This window comes from Mixophyes fleayi, chromosome 4 (genome assembly GCF_038048845.1).
Source record: "Mixophyes fleayi isolate aMixFle1 chromosome 4, aMixFle1.hap1, whole genome shotgun sequence".
In the NCBI taxonomy this organism is placed as follows: domain Eukaryota; kingdom Metazoa; phylum Chordata; class Amphibia; order Anura; family Limnodynastidae; genus Mixophyes; species Mixophyes fleayi.
Genome location: NC_134405.1, coordinates 34,252,199 through 34,273,882, shown reverse-complemented (window position 1 = coordinate 34,273,882; position 21,684 = coordinate 34,252,199). Strand labels below are relative to the sequence as shown.

Below are 21,684 nucleotides of genomic sequence, written 5' to 3'. Positions count from 1 at the left end.
ACCAGTTACTAATGCAAAAACATGCTCATTGTTTTCTACTTTCGTGTTAACCAAACCAGGTTACAGCACTGGTGCTGGTTACTAAATTGAATGGGGGGAGGGGGGCTGTTGCAGATTAGTTATAGTGTGAGAAAGCTCCTCTGATTGGCTATTTGCACACAGACCATTGTTGGAGTATCAATGAACTTCACTGTATCAATCTTTTATGAATAAACCTCATCGATACAATGAATGAGGGATCCCATGCTGTGGGTGTCTCTGTCAAAGTCTGGTGGTGGTTTTGGCTTTTGTGGAGGAACCCCATACTGTTCATCCCCCCCACATTAGTGAAAACAAGCCCAGGCTGTAAGCAATGGTGTTCAGTTCACACTATGTATTTATTTGTGCAACTGCATCTGGTTGTAGAAAATGGTATTGCATTTTAAAAAATAATTGAGACTTAATGTCTTGGGAAACCTCAGCAAAGCGGTGAGCTGTGGTTCCCGAAAGCGCCACTGCGCATTCAACGAATGGCACAGTGGTATTCCTGTTAAACTAAAACAAGTCACATCTTTCTGTCACTCTACACTTTTCCAGTGGAACTTGACTTTCATTGGGAGAAAGACACAAAATGGGTATCTCTTTCTATATATTATGGTCCACTGTGTAATATAACAGCAAGATCTACCTGTATTACTAGCTGTTGTCATCCTGGGCCTTGTCATTATTTCTCATTCTCTCCATTTATCTTTTACATTAATTTCACAGAACCCTTAAGATTTTAATTTTATTGATTTACTGTTAGGTGATGGTTACAAACCCAGATGGGTCTCCTGCAGAAAGTATACCAGTGGAGATGGTATCTAGGAATATAAAAGGTACAACTGATAAAGAAGGAACAGCGAGCTTAATACTAAACACAGGCAATGAAAAATCATTGAAAATCACAGTGAGTCATATATTTTTTTTTTACTATTGGTACAACCTTCATATAGGTGTTGCTTATTTCAAACTACGAGCCACATCAATAAAGGGACACTTACGTTATATTATTTATATACAGCTAGTATGAAACTAATGATGTCCTATCTAGATTGAGGATTTTGCTCTTAATTAAAGTTAACACCTGTAAATACATTTAAATATCTTACTTGATTGTTGATTTAGAATGTGTTGATGTAAATAATAAAGAATACACTGGATAGGCTAGAATTTGAGTTGACACCCTCAGCACTAAGTTGGGGCCTCTGTTATGTCCAATTGTTCATGATGACAGCTGTAATTCTTTTTTATTATATTTTACTCATATTATTTTTAACATCTCATTACGGGGATATAGGTTAATTTGGATTATATGAGAGTGGTGGATCTCCGAGAACTAATGAAACCCACCCACCAGCTTGACAGTTTGATCCAGCGATACTGAGTTGCTTTGTTGCAACACTTAGACACTAGCTCAGGTGTAGGAGAGTGTTGGGTTAAACACATAGCAATAAACCTGCTTTGTGATATCATGTGATATCAGGCGTTTTACAAAAATCTTGTGATTTATTGAGAGGAGAAAGTTTTGCCATCCCACTGTATGTCAGCTTACCCTGGTGTCTTTATTAGGACTCATACCCATGGGTGCTTTTTATGCGCTCATTGCATATTCCATCTATGAAATGTTCACCATTTGGTTCCAGATCGGCACATCTAATTAGGTTAAATAAACACTTGGAAAAACATGGTAACAGTAAACATGATTGATCACAATGAATGTTGGACTTGGACTAAATACTTGAGGAACCTGTCACCCATACAAAAAATAGGCTTTTTTTTTTCCTGTATAGGCAGACTGTCAGGGCCCATTTGCTTAACACACTCCTGGCAGCTCTACCACGTCCTACCAGCCCTGATTATATTCTAAGAGATCGTAAGAGTTCAAACAGTGGTATAAATATGTCCTATATGTTTTACAGTGAATTTAGAAACAGGTTCATTCTACAATATATTACTATGCCATAGTTGTATAGACAGCCATATGTGAATATCTGTCTCTATCCACAACTCCTAGGTGAAAACCACGGTGGCCAAGTTACAGGAAAACCAGCAGGCATCTGGAGAAATATTTGCTACAGCATATAGCCCAGTCAATGAACCGGGAAATTATCTTCACCTCAGTATCGGAGGTAACATCTTGGAACATGGGAATCAGGTCTTCATAAACATTAACGTGCATAGCAATTTGGGAGTGCAGGACAAAATACAACATTTTACGTACTTGGTAAATATACCTAGACTTATGCTTCTCTATATCTGTCCACAACACCATATTTTATATTTTACATACATATATTTGTACAGTAGTTACCAATGCAATTTTTAGTCAGATTTGCTTTACACACATCATAATTTTGATGGAGTAGAGCCAATAAAAACACATGAGTGTGAATTGTAAGACACTTGTAGAATTGTCTATAATCATGTGGATCATACTTACTCAACTGTCATTGTAGTTGCTTTCAGATTTAATGAATCCTTCAGAAATCATAAGATTATTATTCAGTCTGGTCATTTACATATGATTATATTGGATGTATTGTTATCCATTCATGTGTCAGTTTTTCTTCCCACAATATTATAGTGATGCTCAGATTATAAAGTGTGTTCACCATAACTTTTAATACGACCTTCAGGTACAAGACACACTCTTATATTTTGACTGTTTATCATATTTTATTCTAGATCCTAAGCAAGGGCAGGATACTGGATGTTGGCCGACAGAAACGGGAGCGAGGCCAGCAATTAATCACCATGCCTCTGTTCATCACAGAGGAATTTATACCATCTTTCCGTATTGTGGCTTATTATACCATAGAAAGCGAGATTGTGTCTGACTCTCTCTGGGTGGATGTGGCTGATAAATGCATGGGAACGGTAAGATGTAGAGTGGAACAAAAGGACAATGTGTGATTTAAAGTTAGATGACAAAAAATATGTTTACCTTCAATCTTTGTTGTTTTGACCAGTCAATTTTTTTATTCAACATATAATAGATGTCCCATGGAAATAGGGGGATTCAACATTTTAGCTATTGGTGGACAAATTGTGAGTGACTACTGTAAGAACTGTTATTATGGAATAGAGAGGGAGAGGCCTCTTAAGACATTGCTTAAAGATTTATGCAATTATGGAGCATTTGTGTGGGATAGAAAGTTCCATAAAAGGGGACGTGTGCTGGAGAAATTTTACAGTCATGCACAGAATGAAGTTATAACAGGGGAAGTCATGAAAAGGACAAGAAGGCGAAGGACAGTTGGCAGCTTGTAGAGTATTTGTGGTGAGATAGGAGCAACTTGTAGTAAAGACTCTGCGCATTGTATTTTATTTTGCAGTCTATCTGGGTGGACAGATAGAGACAGCAGTTGAGGAAGACCAGGGGGTAAATGTAGCAATATGCGGGTTCTTCAACACCCGCGTGTTCAGCCTCTTCCGCGATTAAATTTCAAGCGGTGCTGCATTGTAAAGGGATGTTAACCCTTTACAATGCAGCGCCGCTTGAAATTTAATCGCGGAAGAGGCTGAACACCCGGGTGTTGAAGAACCCGCATATTGATACATTTACCCCCAGGATGTATAGATGAGACTTGCAGCATTCATGATTAGTAGGGTTGATGGGAATATACTCAAAGATAGCTGCCTTTTGGTCAGTGACTTTGGACCAGAGTTTTGGAGCATATAAGGTCACCAGCTTAAATTAGCCTTAACACCAAAGGCAAAACTTCAACTGGTCCTCTGTTTCAGACTACCTGTATCCAGGAGGACACACACAACAGCCTCACACTGGACCCTGTACAGAGGTCTTCACTGAGCGTTTTCCTTAGCTCCTTGTTGAATAATATTGGCTCTCTTCTGAGCTGCTGCTAGGTGTGGTCACACATCTTTTAATCATGGAAGTAGAGTCTCTTACTCCAGAGCTTGAACTGCACCATGTAGCCTGAAACCATCGCAATAGTCTTGGTATGATCTGCATATAAGTGATACTGGAGCAAATATGTGTTGTGAAAATACTATGTGCAGGTGGGATTTCTGGCTCACCTGCTTATATCTACAATAGTACCCAAATAGGATAATGGGATTCAACGTCACTACCTGCTTTAATGCATTGGTCTCAGACATTCATGTGAAATTATAGTGAGTACAGGAGAAATTCAGCTAAGAGCAGGATACGTAGTATACAGGTTACAATGCATACAGTTCAGTGGTGGGCATGTAGACACTAAGACAGTCTTTATTCCTCTACAATGGATTCAGTCAGACAATTAGCACTATCACAACACTACTCAAGGGTGCCTCCTAGATCATGTGTCTCAGTGCTACCCCTTATGAAGACTGCTTTTGGGATTCATTTAGGGATACTGTTAAGGGAGATATTAGATCACCTGTAATAAAGTTTGAATTAATTCCTTTGTCTCTGAGAGCAGGAGTCCTGGAATGTTACTCTTCATTAGCGTGGTGAGACTGGCCACACAATGTCTGAGAAGGGCATGGATAGTGTCAATGTATGTCTCAACTACCACATAGCACTTCAGGAGATGAAACTCTACAGATGTCTGTGGTTTCCCTTCTCCCAGTTGGTGTGTTTGACTCCCTTGGTCTAATCTCTTATCCTAATCTCCAGACAGAGAACTGCTTCAGTTAAACCCACAATTTTATAAATAACCATTCCAAAATGGACAAGTAGAATAAAATTATATGTGTGTGTGTGGGGGGGGGGGGGAGCAATAAAGTTGTGTCGCTACCTATCCCAGGATTGCAATTTGAAGAGGGGAGGGCAGACTATCTTGATTACCTCAAAATTGCTACTTTACTGCATCATTTTCCTGATTTGCCTTTCCCTTAATATCTGCAAGAGTCCCCCACGTATAGAATGAAAATAATAAATTAATACAATGAATAAATCCATTCTATTAACATTACTAAATAGCAAAACTATGTATTTCTAATCTCAATTAAATACACAAATTAATGGAAGTGTATATGCTTAAATAAATACATCCATCATGCTCTCTTTCACTTCAGATTGCCTTGTTTGAAGAGTTGGGGTGCTTCCTCTAGCAACCAGTGGAACGGTCTCTCCAGCATAGAGGGGACCAAAGTTACTCAGGGACCCAGCCAGATTGTGGTGTTATGGGATTCAATTAATAGGAAGGCAGATAGGGCAATCTGTTACGGGGACTGTGTATGCTGAATGGTGTGTTGTCTCCCTGGTGATCTGGCTTGGCATATTGCGGATCAGGTGGACAGATTGTGGGTAGGGGCTGGGAATGACCGGCGGTTTTGGTGCATGTTGGCACCAATGATAGGGTTAGAGAAAGATGGGGTGTCCTAAAGAATGATTGCAGGGACATAGGTCACAAACTTAAAGCAAGGGCATCCAAGGTAGTATTTTTGGAAATACTACCTGTGCCACGTGGTAGTCCAGGGAGGCAGCAGGTGAATAGAGAGGTTAATGCGTGGCTGATTTCTCGGTCAGTTGCCATAATTATTGTCAAGATGGATTGCACCTGAATAAGGAGGGGGATGCTGTGCTAGGGTAGAGGATGGTTAGAAGGTTGGAGGAGATTTTAAACTAGACTTTGGGGGAGAGACAAGCAAGTATTTATGGAATAGATATTGAGAGTATTAAGGAGGAATTTAACTAGAGATGAGCGGGCTCGGATTTCGCTAATCCGAGCCCACACAAACAGTGCGCATCCGATAGGACCTGAGTACTGTTCGGGTACTTCCGGCAAAGGAATCCGAAACGAGGCTATGACATCCAAGTCTCGCGTCGGATCTCGCAATACTCGGATGTCATAAATACTCACCTTGCGGCCGCCATCTTCATTTCACATGACATCAGGGAAGAGGGAGGGTGTGTAGGGTAGTGGTGCTCTTGCGTGATCAGTGCTCTGTCCTTGCTGAGTCCAGTGGTGCTTTATGCCTGTGTTCAGTGCTCTGTCCTTGCTGAGTCCAGTGGTGCTTTTGTCCTGTGCTCTGTCCTGCTGAGTCCAGTGGTGCTTTGGCCAGTGTCTGTCCTGCTGAGTCCAGTGTTGCTTTAGTCCTGTGCTTTGTTTTGCTAAGTCCATGCAAATTTTATAATTATTAAAATCTCTTAAAAATTACTAAAAAAAAAAATATTTTAAAAATTATACAAAATTAATAAAAAAAAATATATTTAAGCAGTTCTAAAGAATAGGTACTGCAATCTATATTACATTTACTACGTTCATTGTTTAAGCAGTTCCAGAGAATAGGTACTGCAATCTATATTACATTTAATACGTTGATTTTTTAAGCAGTTCCAGAGAATAGGTACTGCAATCTATATTACATTTACTACGTTCAATTTTTAAGCAGTGCAAGAGAATAGGTACTGCAATCTATATTACATTTACTACGTTTATTCTTTAAGCAGTTCCAGAGAATAGGTACTGCAATCTTTATTACATTTAATACGTTCAATTTTTAAGCAGTTCCAGAGAATAGGTACTGCAATCTCTATTACATTTACTACGTTCAATTTTTAAGCAGTGCAAGAGAATAGGTACTGCAATCTATATTACATTTACTACGTTGATTTTTTAAGCATTTCCAGAGAATAGGTACTGCAATCTATATTACATTTACTACGTTCAATTTTTAAGCAGTGCAAGAGAATAGGTACTGCAATTTATATTACATTTAATACGTTCAATTTTTAAGCAGTGCAAGAGAATAGGTACTGCAATCTATATTACAAGAGAAAGTGAGGGAGGAGCTGGTAAACCATTGCGATTCCATCAAGCATGTAGCTCTTGTGGATGAAGCCCTTCGTACGCTTTGATGATATATTGTGGCCCCGGTACCAAATTGGGTACCGGGGCCACTCCACTACGCAGTCCAGATAGATGCGTATGAACTACATTCAGTGTTGGGGCCAAATCAAAAATTAATGAAAATGACCTGTCATCGTCAAAAACAAGAGGTATTGACGCGCTCGAACTACACCCTGTATATGCTGCAGAGGATGTAGGAGCAGGCAGCTGTGCAGTGGAATTCAGACCAGTTGAGGGTGATATATTGTGGTCCCGGTACAAAATTGGGTACCGGGGCCACTCCACTACGCAGTCCAGAAAGCTACCTCTGTGCAACGTTTTGGACTAAAAAAAATATTTTAAGGTGTGAGGTGTTCAGAATAGACTGGAAATTAGTGGAAATTATTGTTATTGAATGTGTTTGAGTTTAATATTAGCGTAGGAGTGTAAAAAAAACAAAAAAATGGATTTTAGCGCTTTTGTATGCTTTTTTAAAAATAAATCAGAACCCAAAACCCTAAATCAGAACCAAAACCTTTTGTCAGGTGTTTTGGCAAAACAAATCAGAACCCAAAACCTCAAGCTAATCAAGCCCAAAACCCAAAACACTAAAAGTGCCCGGTGCACACCCCTAAATTTAACAAGAGTCAAAGGGGTGGAGAGGGCGGAAAAGGAAGCATAGACGATAGGGAGAGGCCCTTTTTAAAGCAAAGAGAAATACCTAAGGAAGGCAATGGACTTAAGTGTATGCAATTGAAAGATGCTTGACAGGTAAAATGCGGGAACTAGTAGCAATGAATGAGCAGTATGATATTATAGGTATTACGGAGACCTGGGGGTAAATGTATTTACCTCCGGTTTCTTCAACACCCGCGAGTTCAGCATCTTCGGCGCTTAAATTTAAAGCGGCACTGCCTTGTAAAGGGAAACTTCCCTGAACAAGGCAGCGCCACTTTAAATGTAAGCGCCGAAGACACCGAAATCGCGGGAGTTGAAGAAACCAGAGGTTAATACATTTACCCCCTGGTCGTATACACATAACTGGGCAGTCATCTTGGAATGCTATACTCTATTCAAGAGTAATAGGGTAAATAAAAGGGGAGGAGAAGTATGTATTTATATTAAGCCATAGTTAAAACCAAGTATTCAGGAAGTTATTTAATCTTTATAATCCTTTTATTTTTCTTGTGATGCAAATATTGTCTTCACACAGCTGGAGGTGAAGGCTGAAAAGACCACCCATAAACCCGAAGAGCTCGTAAAACTAACCTTAAAAGCCGATCATAATTCCCATGTTGCACTGGTTGCTGTGGATAAAGGTGTCTTCATTTTGAACAACAAATATAAGATGAGCCAACGTAAGGTAAGAACTTATTAACCATTCTCAAGAATCCTGTAATCAACATAAAAATATTAAAAATTCTTTCAGCAAAGATACAGTGGATGGAGACTACACAAAGTACTTTTATATTTTAGTACTTTGAATATTTTATAAATAATAACTTCTGCAGCTGAAGAACTTCTCTTCATACAGGGACCAATTCAATTTTTGCTTGTTTCAGAGTGGTTACTTCCAAGCTATAGGTATAAGGAGCTGTCATCCATGTTCCAGCAGTGAATACCTTTCATTTTTATTAAGATATCCAACTTTCTATGACCAACGTGTTTATATTGGAAGGCACAAGGCCCAACACATGATTTTCTTAGGATTTAATAAGCGTTAGAGAAGTAGGTACAAAGCATTAAACAGCCAAGATAAGTAAGTACCAAGGACTCAGATGCCTCAGAAATAATAGATGCAACTTTACCATCTCACTCAGACAAATATTCAACAAACTTTGAAAAGTTTGACAAGGTAATTTCCAGAAGTGCATGCAGCAAAAGCTTAATCATGTGTCTATTTACTATCATGTGGCGTTAACAAACATTTTCTATTAGTTTCCTCTGCTGGCAGCCCCCTGAGATGGCCAAAGTGATAGAAAGATTGCAGCAGTACTTCTAGCATCACAATTCTTGTTAAATAGGCTCATCCATGACTGTCAGGGGAAAGCATTCACCAGGAGAAGCCCGGTGAACCTGTGGGATCTACTTTTGGAGAGAACACGGCAGTATCTCTTGATAGATAAAGACAAGTTTTCTCCAGAGATTGGGCTTTTCTCCCTTTAATAAATAGACCCCTAAATCACAGACAAATTACTGATTATAAATGTTCTTGAGAGAATCCTAAAATAAAATATCACATCCTCCCAATCCCGGTTACAGGACTTTTTTCGGGCTGCACCCACTCTGTGGAATTCTCTCCCTCTCACAGTGGCTTTCCTCTAGTCTTCAAACCTTCAAGCGTTCTCTGAAGACCCACCTCTTCAGGCAAGCTTATGATATTCCTCTACCACCATCTCAATCTCCCTAGGTTACCCTATTACCATCCACTACACAGCTAACACAAAACAACAACCCTCTGACCAACATTGCTGTGTGACTGATCACACAGCCCACTCAATACTTTTACCTAGCATTCTAGCTGGTTCAGTGTGCAATATGATGTAGCACGTGCCCTTGTGTTTCAAACTCCCATTGTCCCATAGATTGTAAGATTGCGAGCAGGGTTCTCTTACCTCTCTGTCTGTATGTATTACCCAGTATTGTTTTATTAATGTTTGTTCCCAATTGTAAACACTACGGAATTTGCTGGCGCTATATAAATAAATGTTGTTGATGATGATGATTATATTAGATTTAGTAAAGCAAAAAATGGCCTTTTTAATTGCACCCAGAAATCCTGAGGTCAACAAAGGCTTAACGACATAATACTCTCAAATTTGTATATTCAAAATAGCCTTCAGAAGTATATTAAGCACATTAATTGTAGTTATTTTATGTGCATAACATTTTGCACAGAAGTCTCAATGTTTACTGCTTTTTGTTGGAGCTATATTGCCTGTTTGTCTCCCTTTTTACTCAATAATAACTGATTAAGTGAAAATGTTGTTACAGCCTGGGTGCACTAAGTCTGACTACATAAGAAAATGGATCAAAACATATGACATAGTTGTGTGTACATTATATTCAGAGTGGTCCTCCACTTAGGAAGACTAGTAAAAGTATTAATGATTAATGAATGTATTATTATATGCAATTTAATTAAGATACTCAAAACACTGCAAAACATTTAATAAACACTGAGGCACAATGATTAATAGCCCAGTATTGAAAATGTTTTGGGAAAAAAACAAACAAGATAGATAATACAATAATGTAATACAATAATTTTACCCCTTAATACAGTATAAAGAAATTAAATTTGCCGCATAAGTTAATTATAAATGAATAAATTATAATTCATTTTACCCCTTAATCAATAAATAATAATTGCCCCATAATTCATAAAGAAATAATGCTTCCTCTTAAATATTTAAATAAACTGTCTTTTTTTCTTGCATTTTTGATGGTAGTTTATCTGTATTCAATAAGTCACACATAGTCAGCCATTTAATATCCCAGTCTCAAGGCACCCTACTGAAAATGCGCTGGGTTGGAGAACTAAACCACAAGTGGTGTGTGACGGTTTAAAACTGTATTTATAGTGTCCCACTGTACATGTAAAGCTTTTAGACTCCTCTCCTGATTACATTCAACAATGAGATCCTATACATGTTTTAAACTATCCTTGTGGACCAGGGCTAACCAAGTAGGATACAACCATGAAAACAGCAAGGAAATCCAACAGCTGAACTTTATTTGAGGCTACTCACAATCAGTTAAATTGCTGGCAGCTGTATGTCGATTGTCTTAGAAAATGGTTTTGAATGTGATTGGTTAATTCTGAACAGAGAGAGCCACAGTCCCATTAAGAAAAGGTGTGTACACTTATACAACCAGATTATTGTAGGTTTTGTTCCCCTTCTTTTCTGAAAAACTGTCTATTTGTTTTACACTTGGATTTTGGCTGATTGCAGGATCAAGTTAAAGCTGGAAATAAGTCTGACATGATTTACCTTTTTATGCTTTACATCACAAATACCTGTAATTTTAATAAATGTGTCTTTTATGTCCACTGTGGAAGTCATGCCATAGTATGTACAATAAAATGAGAATACAAACAAATTTAGATCACTTTGTCTTACCATCCGCTAAACATAAATTGATTCTCAGCTTTATTTGTAAACAAGAGGTTTCAAATCTCTATTCCCTGTACTCTCTCTATACTCACTCTATACTCACTCTCTTCCACATATATTTTAAGTAGACACTTTTCTGGGGAAATTGTTCAAACTAATATCCTAATTCTATTTATGCTGCATTAAAAAAAAAATTCTTAAAGCACAAGTACAATGTTCCCTATTTTTTTACCAATAAAAGCTTCTGCTTCTTCCCCATCTCTAAGGTTTGGGACCTTGTGGAGACGTTTGACACTGGCTGTACCCCGGGAAGTGGAGCTAATAATATGGGGGTGTTTTACGATGCTGGACTTGCTGTACAGACAAATTTTAAAACGTTCACAAAAGACAGATCAGGTACGTGCGTTATCATAGCGCATGGGCGCAATTAAATAAAACATTTTGTACAATTTTCCAGATCCAGCCTCATTTTGATGTTCATTAAGTCAAAGTTTGGTCTAAAAAGGCAAAAAATTTTCATGAGGTAAAGGCAGGGGATCTACTAAAGGTCAATTTGCAGAAACTGGGCGTAAAAACTATTTTAGTGATTTGCAGTTTAATTTGCTAATTTGCAAATCTATTAAAGTCACGTTGACCTATAGATTACAAGTATTCAAACACCTCCTGAAAAAAAATTAAAAAAAAATGATTCATCAGACAATGGAAAATTACTGCAATAGCCAATGTATCAGTGTTATAGAACTGAAGAAATCTACATATTGTCAATCTGTAAATCATGGTACAAATCATTAAAACTGTTTTCTCTGGCATGAGACACTTTTATGTATGGAGCTTTTTACAATCATTTCAGTGGTGTATCTAGTATCTGGATACCCCATTGAAATCAATGGGCAAAGCTCTGATAATTACTAAATAAATAAATGTAAAATTGTGCAGCATGCCCCTCCACGCAAAACACCAACCAGCTCCAATGGCAACCAGTTTTAGCTCATGAGCTAAGTTGGTTAATGAGGGTCTAGTACCTGAAAAATACAGCATGTCCCTCCCTCTCAGATACTACCAGCTCATTACTAAAATTTAATGGGGCTTCCCCTTTGGCTGTTGGGACCAAGGTAATGACCTAGGTTTGGGACTGCTAAGCACCAATTTTTCCAACCCTGGGGACCACATTATAATGGATCAGGATCCCCAATAAATAAAGCAGTCGTGAAGCAGACATGTCAGGATGTACTCTGTCTTTTTAAAGTTAAGTCTGAATTTTTTATTTATTGGGTTTATTAGATTCGGACTTATTTTGTAGGGATTTACTATGTCGGTGTTATGAGTCACGGGAATGTGACTACCACCGACTTAAATACAAATAGATGTGTGAATATTTCAATTTAAATAAGTAGAGGCTCTAATAAGAAGTAAATGAAAAATTGGACATTGAATCCCTCCAAATACTGAAATAGTCTGAGCATCTGACAGATTAGGGCTGGTGTCCATGTTAATAACGAGACACATAGGTATGAGATACCCGTGTCATAGTCAAAACCAGCCTAGACATGTCAGCATAAGTCATGACAGTGTAACATACAAGGCTGGTCAGCTCAGAGCTGTGCTCCTATGGTGATGGCTGCAAAAATTAGGGTGCAATCAAGCACCACTTGTCTGAAGCTAACCCCTGGACTGTTGGGCAATGAACAAAATTGGGACCCCTGGAGTGGCAGATTTGAGAAAAGTGCTGAGAAATTTTAATCATCGCTTGAAAATCACTTTGTTTTAAATGACGGAAAATTTAATTGATCACTATCTCAAGACTTTGAAAGAAAAATAATATTTGAGAAATTAGAGACTTCAGATAATGAATTATTGATTTCAATTTAACAGCATAATTATACACAAACTCTAGTATGAAGTGATAGTAATTAATACATATACACATACATGAGCAAGTCCCAAAAGAGGACAAAAATTTTAAGGAATTCTTAGGAAAAGTTATATTTGTTTACATTCATTTATGTAGAAAAAGCACACTGTTTATCTGAGAAATACATTTTCTAATTAGTGATTAGTATTACTTCCAACAGATAATCAAGCTGTTCAGGAGACATTTCTGTAAGCGGAATAAAATTGGTTCTTTTCTGACAATGTTCTGATTTTACTTTACTTGATATTGATCATCTTGTGGGATATCCTCCTTTATGTCTAGATTTATCATGCGAAGCTAGTAAGAAACGCAGGCGACGATCATCCGCAGCACTGATGGAATACAAAGCCAAGAAAGGTAAGAGGAGAAATTAGCTAAGAAGTCACAGTTTGTGTCATTGTGTCATGACTTTTCTGTCTGACCTATCTCTGTCACACCTCATTCTATCTGGAACTCACCCTAATTATCCTATAAAACCAAGTGTAGGCTATATGTAAGTAATCAATTGTAACCAGGCTGGGACCACATTTGCAGCTCTCTGCTTACCGGTGACAGAGAGAGTGCCAATTGAACTTCATGGCACTTCTATTGTTAAACATGATATTGCCCTGGATGGAACTTAGGTTGGACATCTAGGGAGAGCAGAGCAGCTGAGGGCTTTGAAGGTAAGGGTGAGGAGATTGAGTTGTATTCTGTAGGGGACAGAGAGCCAGTGTAGTGACTGGCAGAGAGGGCAAGCCAATATGGGTTAAAGTTTGGCTTTAGCAATATAAATTTATGTAATAAAATGTATCTGTTGATTTTCTTGCTTAGCTTTGAATTATAAAGACCTGGAGAAACAATGCTGCAGTGACGGTATGGTTACCAACCCTATGGGCTACAGCTGTGAGCGGCGGGCTCGCCTCATCCAAGATGGAGAGAAGTGTGTGGAAGCCTTCTTGGACTGCTGCAGATCCATTGAACTGAAACTGAAGATAGAGAAGGAGCTGAAAGAAGATGACAACTTGGAAAGAAGTGAGCAGATATGAGATAGGAAACTTATTCTCTCACAGCATGAAACATAACTGATAGGTGTGACCATGCATATCCATAAAGATAAAAGATGTTTCGCTAAAACACCCACTTATTATCATCATCACCAGCGTCATAATTTATTTGCATGGTGCCACAAATTCCATAGCGCCTGACATAGTCATACAGATATGACATATATGACAACAGTAAACATAATAACATGTACTTAGCAGGATAATACATGCATGCATGGATGCAATTAACAGCACAAATAGCATAGCATACATTAACAATTCAGCATAACACATGACAGGGACAAAAAAGGACATCATATGTTAGGGGAACTTACCTGTGAGCACTTACATTCTAGAGGGAGTAATGAGAGACAATAGTGTCTAAAGGGACATTCAGCTTAGAAGTTCAGGTGGAGGCTAAACAGACAAAGTGGCTGGAGGGTGGAAGTGGTGGCAGGGTAGGGTGCAGTACATGCAATTCATGTCTGAATGCAAATGACAATTACGACTGCCTACAACTTGGAGCGCGGAATGGAGATGAAAAAGGGTGGGCAAATGTAGGAAATGTACCATAAGTATGTACCTATCACGTTCCAGTGCAGATGCGGCCAAATCAAATCCTGGGTTTCTCGAAAGTACGCTAACTAATAGTGATGACTGTTATGGCATAGTCTTTGTATTAAAAACTACACATATGTGTGCCACTAGAAATTAAAAAACATTTGTATGCAAGTAATTGTAGGCACGGGTGTGGTAGGATTTATCGGCTGTGAGATAACGGACGTTAAAATTGCGACAATACGAAAATATAGACTGAACATCTAACAGACAGCAGTAAAGATAGACTTACCATGTAACCGACAGGTAGTCTTTCCCCCACTTGGAATCAGCGGCACCTCTAAAATGCGATTTTCATAGATAACTGCATTGCAAAAAAAGTCACTTCTAATGGACACACTCAAAATGCCGGTTTTAAAGCGGCAATGGCTGCACCAACCACCTGTATAATGCAATCCAGCCAGTGGAGCTGCCACTGATTATAGTATTATTTATTATTTATTATTAGTTCATTTATTTTAGAGGTGTTTTTTTTCCATGCATTTTGATGGGACTTTATATTGCACATGTGCATATCCTGTATTTTGCCCATTAACATATGGCAAGTAAAGTTTAGGCAGAGTGTACTTACACCTTCAAATTGAAACATATCTTGAGATCTGCTTGGAGTTAAATACAGTCGGAACTATGCTCAAGTTTTATACTCATTTTTTAATCGCAAGTGGCGCGCAGGTTACGTCCGAATATAAATCAGGCCCTTAATGTGGAAAACTACGACTGTCCCAGGCCCACCTGAAGAACATGGGAACCTTATAAATTACTTGTCAAGTTATTAAATAATAGTACTAACATAACAAATATATAAGACTAATATTACATACATAGAGGACATGGAGTTGTTTGAAGTCTTGATAACACTGCTAGGTCATGTGATGGATACCATATACCCACATACCCATATACCTTATGCCTCAGACTTGTAACTATCCCTCTTTGGCAGGTGACAGCAATGATAATTACATTCTGGATTCTGTAATAAAGGTCAGGAGTAAATTTCCAGAGAGCTGGCTGTGGAATATAGTGAAAATTAAAGATCCACCTGATGCTAAAGGGTAAGTTGCTTACTCCTTTCCTTTATTGTCTAAGCTTATCTCCACTACCAGCTCAAGGTCGTAATTACTAAATGATCATTAACATTAAATAGAAGATAGAAATGATTTTGTTTGTACATACAGATTATAATGTCTCTACCGGAAACTATAGTGTCCTCAACTTGTGATATTTCTTCATCCATTCCTGAGGAGTCTGTTTACATGGGCATATTAGCCTTGTATACAAAATAAAAAAGACAGTTGTCAGTGCTTCTCCCAAACACTGCATATCTGTGTGTATCTAGCAAAATGAAAACATAAGGTATTAGTTCATATTTTGATCAAAACATTTAAGCCTGCATCCCAGCCTCAAAGGCACCTTATTGAATGCAGGTCCTACACTGACCTATATGCTTTAAACACCATTAAAATGCAGTTAAAATCAGAAGCACTCACCTCCCAGGTATAGGGGTTTACAGCTCGCAAGGGCTGGCTTGTGAGCCACACCCAAATGTGCCTTAAATAGGCTTCATGGACAGTTGCTATGACAATAAGGCAATATTTTGAAACAAAAACAGAGAAAAAAACAAGCCTGCACTCGGTATATATATATATATGGCACCAGCAGTATGGCAATAAGCCCGCGCTCGGTATATATATATGGTACCAGCTGTATGGCAATAAGCCCGCGCTCGGTATATCCCATATTATATATGGCAGCAACTCCATGGCTATAAGCCCGTGCTTGGCATCTGTTCCGTCTCCATGTGTGTCTTCAATGGGCAAAGCACTGAAATGAAACCAATTTCACAGAATGGTGAATACATCATATGAACTGTGCCTACAATAGCTTGTCTCTGACTCGAGGTAAAAAGGGAACAGTACATTTAATAATGCCTATTATTGGCTAATCAGTAATAACAGACTGTTTGACAATATAATGAAAACTACATGAAATAACTGAAGCTTTGCTAAAAAAAAAAAACAATTAACCAATGAACACATAAACTTTTTTGTAGAATTTTCTCTATGCAAAATTAAAATGTACATACAGAGACCCTTCATTGCTTGAGGACCTCACACTTCCTTGACATTTAAGCTGATAGGGTAAGAGTTGTGTATTGGTTGGATGGCCACAGCTCCTCTCCAATCAAAGGCAACGTTCAGCACACACCTCCTGATGCAGCTTCGATCTCTCACCCAGTAAGAGACTATATTGCTAAAAGGTCTTTAATGCTTCTCCTATGACTTAACAATAAGCATTAGCTGAAACCAGTACCAGTGTGCTACACTAGGGGGTATTTATTAAAAAGTTGGGTTGTTCCAAGGTGAAAAATGTCTTTTACATATCTATCTTTCACCAGAATTTCCACCTATGAAGTGAAAAATATGTTCATGAAAGATTCTATCACAACATGGGAGGTGTTGGCCGTGAGTCTGTCTGAAAACAAAGGTAAGAAAAAAAAGAGGTAAACTATGCAGCTAGAGGTAAGTAAATAGTAATATTGTCTGGGGGGAAACTTGGTACTTACACTCTGGGCAGGATGCACACTAGTCAAATACATCTTTACGAACGCCTGCAAAATTGCAAAATTCTGAGGGTTTTTTCTACTTCTCGATGCTCTTCAGTGATCTAAGCACGAGCCAGCCAGGCCTTACACAGTACTTTTATATGCTTAAGGAACTATCAACCATTCCATAATATCTTCTCCTTTTTTGCACATTGGATATAACAACCCTTGACTTATTGCCATGTAAGAGTATGACTACCTACTATCAGACTTTACCAGGTTTCCATTAACCACTTTACAATCTCTATAGACTTTCCCAGAGTAGGATGTTTTAACTGTTCTGGTGCAAAAATAACTTTCCTTACTTCAAAATCAGACTTACAGTCAACAGGTTCAACAACATTTCCTATTTCAGCAGGAGGTACACACTATCCTGCGCTTCACTTCTGCCCTCGTCATTTTCTGACTCTCCAATCACGCTTGAAAAGGAGAACACTTTAGATTAAGGGAACACGCCCACTGCCACTGTATGAGTAACATTATCATGCACATCTGGGTAATTTACTTTTGCACTCCACTGGGTTCCCATAGCTTCCAGAATTGGGAAAACTCTCTCTACAATATAACATCAAACCCCAAACAAGGAACTAATCCCACAGTGACTACCAGTTGACTACACTGTGTTTTCATGTTCAGTGGTAACATAATGTCAGGTATCCCCATGTATGCAGGTTACCCCAACAGTTCTCCGTTGATGCTTGAAGGGCCTCGCCAACTTGGCTTTTACAAGAGAAACCGTACTGCAAGAATCTAGCAGAGCCTTTACCTGTTTAACTTCTACAGTAATGTTACACATTTGTTTGTCTGGCTCATTCAGGCCAACTGGGCAAATGACTTTTAAGCCCCTTGAAATGCTGCTGAGGCAGTTAATATTCACGGTCTACGCCACCTTTTGAAGTACATTGCTAAATTTCTGGATTGCTTTAAGATTCCATATCTTAGCTTTAAGTTACTGTTGGTCATGATCCAATTTATGTTGGGCCTTTGTCTTTGTTGTTGCCTGAACTTTTTCTGTTCTGTATTCAAACTATCTTGTAGCTCATTTATGTCTCTCCCCATGTGGTCTATATGCTGCTGGTATCGTCAACATTCCACTTGTGTAGCTTCAAACTTTGTTCCAGCATTTTTTTTCTTCTTGTTTCACAAATCTGAGCATTTCTATGATTTGCTCAGGTACTTTCCTTCATCACTAAAAGAGACATTGAGTGCTCCCTCCTGAACAGAGCTCACCATTTTACTGAGTGCCTCATAGTCTTGGTAATGTTGCCTCCTTGACTCCTCAGAGGCTAACTGCTGCACTCTGGTGGCTGCCTGCTGAGCTTTACTAGCTGCTTGCTGAGCTTTACTAACTGCTTGCTGAGTCAGGGTACCCTGTATCAAGGATTTCATTATATCCTCCATGGCAGGGCACTGTAATACAGTCTATTTCACAAATCAAAATAAATGGGTATCTGCCTCTCTCTAAAAAATATAGTCTTTTAACTCAGCATATTGTAAAGGGTAATACTCCATCACAGCACAAATATGCTCCAAGTCCTGGTTTTTGTCTCTCTCAATATTGATACACCTCAGGGGCAAACTCAGGATTTTTAAGGGGGAACCCTTTAGACTCCCCCCCCCCAAAAAAAAAAATAGACAGAGAGAGAGGGAGCTGCTGCGCATGCGGCCGCGCATGCGCAGCAGCTCCATTTTGGCGATTCTGCACTGTGCAGCAGCCGTGGCGCTGTCAAAGAAGCGTCCGCGGCAGTGCTTTATTGTAGTACAATACAGCACCGCCGCGGACGCTTCTGTGGCAGCGCTGCGGCTGCTGTACAGTACAGGGCAATGTTTAGTGCCCGTTCGTTCGCGGAGAGGAGGGGTTTCTGGTGAACCAGAGACCCCCCCCCCCCCCCCTGCGTGCGCCCCTGCACCTGTATGCAATATTTCTGGTTTTAACACATTTATTTTCTGCTTAATGTAACTTTAAAAGCAGCCAATTCTTTCTTTATAAAGGTGAAGCACTTTCTTTATAGAAAAACCATTTAACGTGACTTAGGAGGTGTGACACTACAATGCTCAGCATGTGTCACAGTAAACTTTTCTTTATAACTTCTCCTTGCTTTTTAACATTGCACAGGTCCAGGCCACATTACACTTTTGTGTTGCAGAGTCACTTTCTTTGTTCAGAAAAAATATATTTGGTTTTTTTCCTTAACCCCTTCTTTTCTAGTCTTGCTGAACCCATCTGCTTTACAGCAATTAACAAAACTCAGTACATGAAGACATATGAGTTCCTTGCAGAGCAGATGTTTTTTTTAACTACTGCTGAATGGTTGTTCAAACACATTTGCCCTGTTTTGTTATTCCAACAAAGAAATATCCACTTTAAATTGACAAAGTTTAATTCCTCTTAAATCTTCATGCATGTAGCAGGCACTCTGTTGAAACCTTACTTCATAGCAGGATTTGTCACTCGCATCCACGGGGTTCTCCGATTCCCACTGCTGCTGTGCACAAACAACCCAGTTTTTAATTGCTGTTATCCACATAACATGCATAGACATTTAAATGCAAGTATTTCGCCACTGTGTCTGTCACTTTAAATTTTCCATGCAATTTTTATGACTGGAATTTGAAGTGCAGTTGCAAGCTTTCCCTCCTATATTGTAACCAGGTTAGGAGAGAAAGTGTCATCTCCTGGGGTAAATGGTAGTGTACAGCAGCAGAGAAGTCACACAGGTCCAAGGTTTTGGTACAGTTGGCCTAAGCCGGTTTTATTAAGCAGAAAAATAAAGAAACTTTAAAAAAAACACCTTGCCTTTCCAACACTAGCTATACACACAGGAACTCTCTCTCCTATAAAGGACCTTGTGTCCCATACACACATACAAATTGTACAACTTACTGTTCACCATTTGCAGTGTCTCTCAGGAGGCATCCAACCACCTCCCCAGGTGTGAGAGACAGAGGAAACTGCCTAGAAGCTTTTTGCAAGCACCTTTCAGGTGCAACTCCTGATTGCTAGCAACTTGCTAGCTTATTGGACATTCCAAAATGGGCCTTATGAATGGAGCCCACCCTTCTCTCTCCATTCATTCCCCAGGACCCCTTATACTGGCCATTCCTACAGCTGAACACACTATTTTAGAAGCATTTCCCACAAACAGATAATCTCTCTGGGATTCAAAAGCATGCAAAACAAAATGCCTGGGACATATACCTCTGTCATTCAGCACTTGCCTTGTGCTTCTGTCAAATCAGTTATGTGCGGAAAAACCAAGGTAATTGAAAATACAAAGTCAATATATATGGCAGATCCATTATTATCATTAGTCAGAATACAGATGTTTTTTTTATTGGCACATGACAAACAAGCTAAAACTCTACATACAACAGGAATGGTTCTCATTTCTTCTTACGTGGACAATAATAGATGATGCTTTCAGAGTTATTAACCCCAAGCATATAAACATGCTATTAGCAATCCTAAAGATGTAAGTCACTACAAATATAATATACAATTAAATACTACAATTATAACTCAACTAAAATGTATATACAAGGAATGATGCCAAAGCATCCCTATCCAAAAAACAAAAGTATTCCACTCCCACCCCCCCCAAAAAAAATCCCTGCATTGTTGCAGTTGAGATAAGCAGAACAAATATAAATGCCAATACACAAGCTGAAACACCCTTACACACAAAACGCTATTGTTTTTCCTGGCTAAAAAGAATGGTCTAATTTGCAAGTGTTTTACTAATATATTCTGTTTGTACTTGGTTTTCCGTTCTTATGTACAGGTATCTGTGTAGCTCCACCATATGAGATCATAGGCTTTCAGGATTTCTTCATCGACCTAAGACTGCCCTATTCTGTGCTGCGGAACGAGCAGGTTGAAATCCGTGCAATAATCTACAACTATGCTAAAAATGAATTCAAGGTAATTAAAAACAAAGACTTGGGGGTAAATGTATGAACGTGCGGGTTCTTCAACACCCGCGTGTTCAGCGTGTTCGGCGATTAAATTTCAAGCGGCGCTGCATTGTAAAGGGAAACTTCCCTTTACAATGCAGCGCCACTTGAAATTGAATCGCCGAACACGCTGAACACGTGGGTGTTGAAGAACCCGCACGTTCATACATTTACCCCTTGATCTCATGCACCCATTAAAATACAGTGTAGCAGAGAACTAAATTGCAATGATTTGATAAACCATATTTGTGCATCCGTTCAGTGCTTTTATTCATTACTGATGCATATTTATATTTATTCACTAGTTAAGCAAAACAGCCTGACCCCGTTCTGTGCCTATGTGCTTACCAGTCTATAAATAAAATAAAATTAGGACTGTTACATCTCCATACCCCTTACTGTCTTATATACAAGTGGCACTTATATACATTTAAAGATTTAATTGGCTTTGGGTAACATGCAACTTTAAATGTGTTTCTCCATTAAAAGAAGGCAGGAGTGTAGGATGAGGCCCAGGCTCCACCAGCTCAGGGATCATATAATAAAATAAAATAAAACAATACATTTTTTTGCAGAAAATATCAACCCCTTATCTCATTTCAGTAATCTGCCTCCACAAGATGAACTCTTATTGGTGTACTGCTCTGCAAAA

The 21,684-nt window shown here is 38.8% G+C and overlaps 1 protein-coding gene across 1 annotated transcript in view; it reads left to right on the top strand.

Moving 5' to 3' along the window:
- The window catches only part of LOC142151179 (complement C3-like), a 141,174-nt gene that overhangs the window by 46,306 nt on the left and 73,184 nt on the right, over positions 1-21,684 (top strand). Inside the window, exons 11-20 of the mRNA XM_075206545.1 lie at positions 785-928; positions 2,036-2,245; positions 2,707-2,898; positions 8,014-8,163; positions 11,185-11,314; positions 13,113-13,187; positions 13,644-13,844; positions 15,417-15,528; positions 16,872-16,960; positions 20,861-21,000. Of these exons, the coding sequence (XP_075062646.1) occupies positions 785-928; positions 2,036-2,245; positions 2,707-2,898; positions 8,014-8,163; positions 11,185-11,314; positions 13,113-13,187; positions 13,644-13,844; positions 15,417-15,528; positions 16,872-16,960; positions 20,861-21,000 (1,443 nt within the window). The remainder of the gene's footprint in view (positions 1-784; positions 929-2,035; positions 2,246-2,706; positions 2,899-8,013; positions 8,164-11,184; positions 11,315-13,112; positions 13,188-13,643; positions 13,845-15,416; positions 15,529-16,871; positions 16,961-20,860; positions 21,001-21,684) is intronic.